Source organism: Agelaius tricolor, unplaced genomic scaffold (genome assembly GCF_023055355.1).
Source record: "Agelaius tricolor isolate 1412-34295 unplaced genomic scaffold, bAgeTri1.0.p SCAF_12, whole genome shotgun sequence".
In the NCBI taxonomy this organism is placed as follows: Eukaryota; Metazoa; Chordata; class Aves; order Passeriformes; family Icteridae; genus Agelaius; species Agelaius tricolor.
Window position 1 is genome coordinate 3,209,474 of NW_027269272.1, and position 5,756 is coordinate 3,215,229.

A 5,756-nucleotide genomic window follows, 5' to 3' on the forward strand; every position below is an offset into this window, starting at 1 on the left:
TGGGAGGACTGTCTCCCATCGGAGGGACTCACATAGCAGGAATTTTGGGAGAAGTGCTGCTCTTGAGAGTGGACCCAACTCTGGAGAAGTTCACAGAGAACTGTCTCTCCCATGGTCTCACAGGCACTGCTCTCCCAGAGCAGCAGAAGGAAATCTCGGGTGTGAACTGACCCAAACCCCCATGCCCTGTCTCCCTGTGCTGTCAGTGGGAAGGAGGGAGGGGTTGGGAGAAGAAAAGGTGTTTTAAGGGCTTACTTTACTTCTTATTATCCTCCTCTAATTTTGTAAGTAATAAAATCACTTTGTATCTCTAAGATGAGCTTGTTTTGCCCTTGGAGTGTTTTCTCCCAGTCCTTATTTCAGCTTAGGAACCCTTTGTTAAATGTTCCCCTCCTCTGCCCAGCCGTGGCAGGGGAGGGCGAGTGAGCAGCTCTCGTGGGTGCCTGGCATTTGGCCAGTGTCACACCATGACAGCTCCAAAGACATGAATTATTGGGACAAATGCTGAGGGAGTCAGTCTGGCTCCTGTCAGCTGGCTCACAGAGATGGGATTCCAATTGCTCTAGCCAGTGGGCAGCAAAACCCATCCAAATGTCTGTGACACACCACTGGGCAGCTCCTAACCATGCTCCCAAAGGTCGCAGCCCCTCAGTGCCACACTGGTGGCAGTGACTGCCGTGACATGGCTTCCCAGCGGTGCTGATGGGCAGAGTTACACTCCTGGCTGCTGTGCAGAGGGAGAGCCAGCCCACAGATCTGTCAGGTGCAGGTGACAGCAGCCCTGTGTGTCCCCAGGCTCGCTGTCCCCGGGGACACAGGCACCACTGTCCCCTCGGAAATGTCCCTGTCCCGCCCGGGCCCCCTCTGCCACCGCAGCACCGCTGCCCAGCCTCCCTGAGGAACCTTCTGCTGCCAGACGGGCAATTTGCAACCATTACGGGTTTTATCTCAGAAATTGTTTTCCCCCGACTGGAAAGATGACATTTTAATTGCCGGGCTGTGTGAGGCGAGGCGGGGATGAGCGGGGGGACCGACGGCGGAGCTCTGGCAGCGGGACAACAGAGGGCACCAGAGGCTCCAGCCCGAGGAAGTCAGGGCATAAATGAAGCGCTGGTGTTCGCACGAGTTCAGTGCTGGGCTCAGCCCTGCCGGGCTGTGACAGCCCCGGGACAGCAGTGACAGCACGGGCAGCACGGATCCCTTCCCTGCCGAGACAGCCGCGGCCTGTCTGAGGAGCAGCCCGCCCGCGGAGCAGGTAAAGCCAGCCGGCCCTTCCCTGTCCCACAGCAGCGACCGTGCCCTGCCCGGCCCCTCAGGGTGCGCCTCTCACCCCTGCTCCCCTGCACTCAGTGCCGCTGCCCTGCTCCCTGCTGCTCCCACAGCTCCTCTGCCTCTGATGGCAGCCACATCCCGCTCAGGAGTCTCTGCCCCTCGCTGCAGGTCCCATTAGTGCTCCCTCAGGTGTGGGGACAGCTGGCACACGGCCTTGGAGCTGCCACCAGCTCCGCGCTTGTGCAGGGCTCCCTGGGGCTGGCATGTCCAGCCCAGAGGCTCAGCTGTTCCTCAGGCCACTGATAGGCAGGCAGAGTGGCTTTTTCACTGCAAGGTGACCACAACAGCCTGCCAGGGAACAGCTGCAGCATAGGCTGAAACCACAGAGGGGCCAAAACCTATGAGGCTGAAAGCCCAAGAGCGCCAGGACACCGGCTGTGTGTTAGCTCCTCCATGAATTCCACCCTAAAAATGACTGTATGCCTGGGGTTCAGTACTGCCATACCAGTTCTGGTACTAGGGCAGGTGTTGTGCTTTCCTCTGCCAGATCTGTCTCCCAGTCTTGGACACTAGAAACAGTTCACTTACTTAATGCAATCATCTATTTTAACTACAGTTTGCATGTTGATGTTTCAAAGCTGCTGACTTATAAGGCAAGGTATTGGTAAGAGATTGTAGGAATCTGGGCACTTCCCGTTCCTGGCTGATTGCAAACACTTCCTATATGAGCTGCAGACAAAGTCTAATTCATCCTCTTTGCCGGTGGCAAATGCCCTGAGATATTTAAAGGAAGAGCAGGAGATAAGTTCTCAGATTCATGTTTTCTGACCAAAATTTTTGCTTCCTACCTTTGAAGGTTGAGATCAGACACATGTGCTCATTTGCTCACTTTCCCTTCTTTCTCTGGAGGCCTGTTATCTGCTAGAGCTGCTAGTATCCCTGCTGAGCTGTTCCTCCCCACCAGAGGAATGGATTTGTGTTTGGGGGCACAAATCCTGCCCACAGCAGGCATCCACCCACCCAGCAGCCTGCAGCAGCATTCCCACTGCCCCTGGGAGCAAAGCCACTGGGCCGGAAGGGCTCAAGCCCTGAGGATGTTCTCAGGTCTGGCAAGACCCAGAGCAAACCCATAGGGTGGCCTCAGCAGCAAACCAAGGGCTGTGGAGGGCGAATGGGGAATGCTGCCCAGGGCAAATGGATAATGCTGCCCAGGGCAAATGGGGAATGCTGCCCAGGGCAAATGGGGAATGCTGCCCAGGGCGAATGGGGAATTCTGCCCAGGAAAAATGGGGAATACTGCCCAGGGCAAATGGGGAATGCTGCCCAGCTCTGGTGTGGGCTGTCCTAAAGCCAGTGGCTCTGACAACCGCAGCAGAGCGAAGGTAACAATGAAAAATAGTATTCTGCTTTGCTGTGACCCAACTGTTCATACCAGGACTGGAGAGACGGTGAGGCAAGCTTAACCAGCAGTAAGAAAGGGCAGTCTCGGTAGTTTTGTGGACTGAACAAAAACCAGTTCAGTTTTTGAGGCTGCCCACATGAGCAGTGCAGGGACACGAAGAGCTGCAGGGTCATGAGAGGAGGGCACAGCCGCAGGACACTGCCAGTGAGCTCAGTCTCATGCCTGCACTCTTTCCTTGCAGAGACAGCCCAACATGGAGAACTGCACTAACAGAGATCCAGATGATAAGATTGTGGTGCTTCAGCTGGTTGTGTACATCCCAGTGCTCGCTCTGGGGATCCCACTGAATGCAATTGCCTTCTGGGTCTTCTGCTGCAAAATCAAGAGGTGGACTGAGACCAAGGTGTACATGATCAACCTCATCATGGCAGACACTTCCCTGCTCTTCACCCTGCCTTTCCTGCTGTATTTTAGCAAGTTCAGACATCCCATAGACCGGCTGTGTTTAACCATACAAAACATCTATTTTACAAACATGCCTATGAGCATCTTTATCATCACCCTGATTGCGATTGATCGATACATTGCAATCAAGTTCCCTCTAAAAGCAAAGATCCTTCGATCCCCACTGAAGTCAGCTTCTGTCTGTGCCTTTCTCTGGATAGCAATGCTCATTTATTCCATTTCATACCGCACGTATCGCAGTAACCAGGAAGCTTTTTGCTTTCGGAAACAATCTCTTCTACCTAACTATTCCTCTTTAGTCTACAGCATCTGTGGGTATTTTATTCCCTTAGGGATTGTGATGTTTTGCTCAGTACAAGTCATCAGATGTCTAAAAAAGAAGATGGCCACAGGTCCTCATGAGACAAAATTATTCCAGAAGGCTGTGCAGATAGTTTCTGTGAATTTGTGTGTGTTTGCTGTCTGTTTCTCACCTTTCCACATCTCACTGCTCTTGCGGTTTGCAGTGGAAGCTACTGGAGCTTGTTCTCTGCTGCCAGGAGTTATAACCTATATCAAGGTCTCTGCATGCTTAGCAAATTGTAACTGCTGTCTGGATGCATTTTGCTATTATTTTGCAGCCAAGGAATTTCCAGAGTTTTCTTCTATGTTCCCCAAGTGTATATTTATCAGATCCAAGATGAACCAAAGCAAGGAGTCAGAGCCATCCACGGATCAAGTGATGGTATGAACAAGGTGTAGTGCATGGCAGGTGTTGAGTGCCACAAAGCTGCTCAAGTTTTGAGACACAGGCAATGGAGCCACATACAGTGTTTGCAATCATTGTAGGCATAGGCAGATGGACAAAAAGGGGCAAACCCCTCCAAAGGGTCTGATGTTAACTTGAATTTTGTCCTGCTGTCCTCAGTGACTTGACTCCAGCTCTGACTACAGTCTTGTATTGCATCGCAGCTCCAGGCGCCTCCTGGTGACAGCTTGTCTTGGTTGGCTCATGGTCCTTCACTTTCAGTGTCTTCTGACTTGTAAACCTCTAGAATATTTCCTCCTGGGACTGCAAGCTCATATTCTGCTGATGTAAACTTAGAGGCAGTTAACTTCCTTAGTGACAACTGACACATAGTTCCCCTATGAGTGTGTCACCATGCAGTAGTGACACTGGTTCAGACTACAGTCTGAAACCACTGACTAGACCTTGGTGAAATAAACACACAAAGGACTGTTCCCAGCACGGAAAGTGTCCCATATCCAGGATTAGATCCACCTGCTTTGTGTCAATTCTTGGGCAGACAACACAGCAGAAGCTGCAGTGAGCAATCGTGCCATAAGAACAAATGAAACTACTCAGGTCATTCAGCTGATAACTCCAGTCCCAGTTTTCTTCACTGGTGTATTTTCTAATGCTCTGGCATTCCTGGTATTTCACTGCAAGCAGAGCAAGTAACCTGTGTGTATGTGTGTGTGTATGTGACCAGTTTAACCATTGCACACTGTTTAGTCCTCGTTCTGCCTCTAAATGATCTTTTCAAAGACAGGAAAAGATATGGAAGACAAACAGTGCCTGATCTTATCAACGATATATTGCTTAAGGAGATGTGTGAGTGTTGTCACCCATCAACAAATATGCTGCAATTAACTACCCCCAGAAAGCAAGAGGCTTCTTGACAGACATCTCTTACAAGCCAGGCAAGTGATGTTCAGCAAGGAAAAACTTCAGGAACAGCACAGAGGGCCTTCAAAAACATTTTTGGACCTGTGATTCCCTTCTGAGACTTTGCATCTCATTGCTTATAATGAACGACTGTTCCAAAAAGATTATTATGATTTTTTTTTATTATTTTGAAAAAAAGAGATGAAGATTCATATCAACCTACTGTTAATCCAGAAAGCAAATAACTTGCTTATTTTTGCAGATTTGGTCATGCTCATGTTTTCTCCCAGTTAACATGGAAAACTTGTTCAATTTCCAATGGGCTCCAAATAGGTTATCTACTCTGAAATACAGAATAGCAATGCTTTTTATACATGTAGCCTCACATATAGTGTTCCTTTTTCTCATTGTAAAGGGGAAAGTAGTTGACTTCACAATCTCTGTCATCATTAAGATTTTTTTGCTGTTTCCACTGAGTGCTATGAAAACAAACAAAAAATCCATACTTTTGCAAGTGAAAATAAAGATGTGTCATAGTAACATATCTATAAATAAATATTCATTTATTACCATTATGCATCAGAGTCCTCTACTCTTAATGCTAAACCTATCCTGGAGATTGGGAGAAAAGCCTTTGCTACTGAGATATAAGATCTGCCTTCCAGCAGGGTATTTAACAGTGAAACCCAAAAATGAGCAAGGAACTTTCTAATTATCTGAAGATATATGTTCTACCCTGGACAAAAATTATTATCTGGTTTATATGTCAAGTTTCGGATGGAATTCTGGCATCCTGCTTCAGTCTGAACAAAGCCTCAGCTCCCTGAGTGCTCCCAGTAAATGGAACAGATGAGTTATCAGACCCTGGGCCACAACAAACTGCTGGCCTCCATCCAGCACTGCAATAGCAATCCAGGAGGATGGCAACATCCTTAACCCCAAGTCTTTTCCATTTCCTAGCACAAGAGT

The 5,756-nt window shown here is 49.0% G+C and overlaps 1 protein-coding gene across 1 annotated transcript; it reads left to right on the forward strand.

Moving 5' to 3' along the window:
- Positions 1-1,188: 1,188 nt before the first annotated feature.
- On the forward strand, positions 1,189-5,362 carry LOC139594666 (G-protein coupled receptor 35-like). Its single transcript, XM_071437028.1, has 2 exons — positions 1,189-1,255; positions 2,916-5,362. The coding sequence occupies exon 2, from the start codon at positions 2,928-2,930 to the stop codon at positions 3,867-3,869; it is 942 nt and encodes a 313-aa protein (XP_071293129.1). The 5' UTR covers positions 1,189-1,255; positions 2,916-2,927; the 3' UTR covers positions 3,870-5,362.
- Positions 5,363-5,756: the final 394 nt, after the last annotated feature.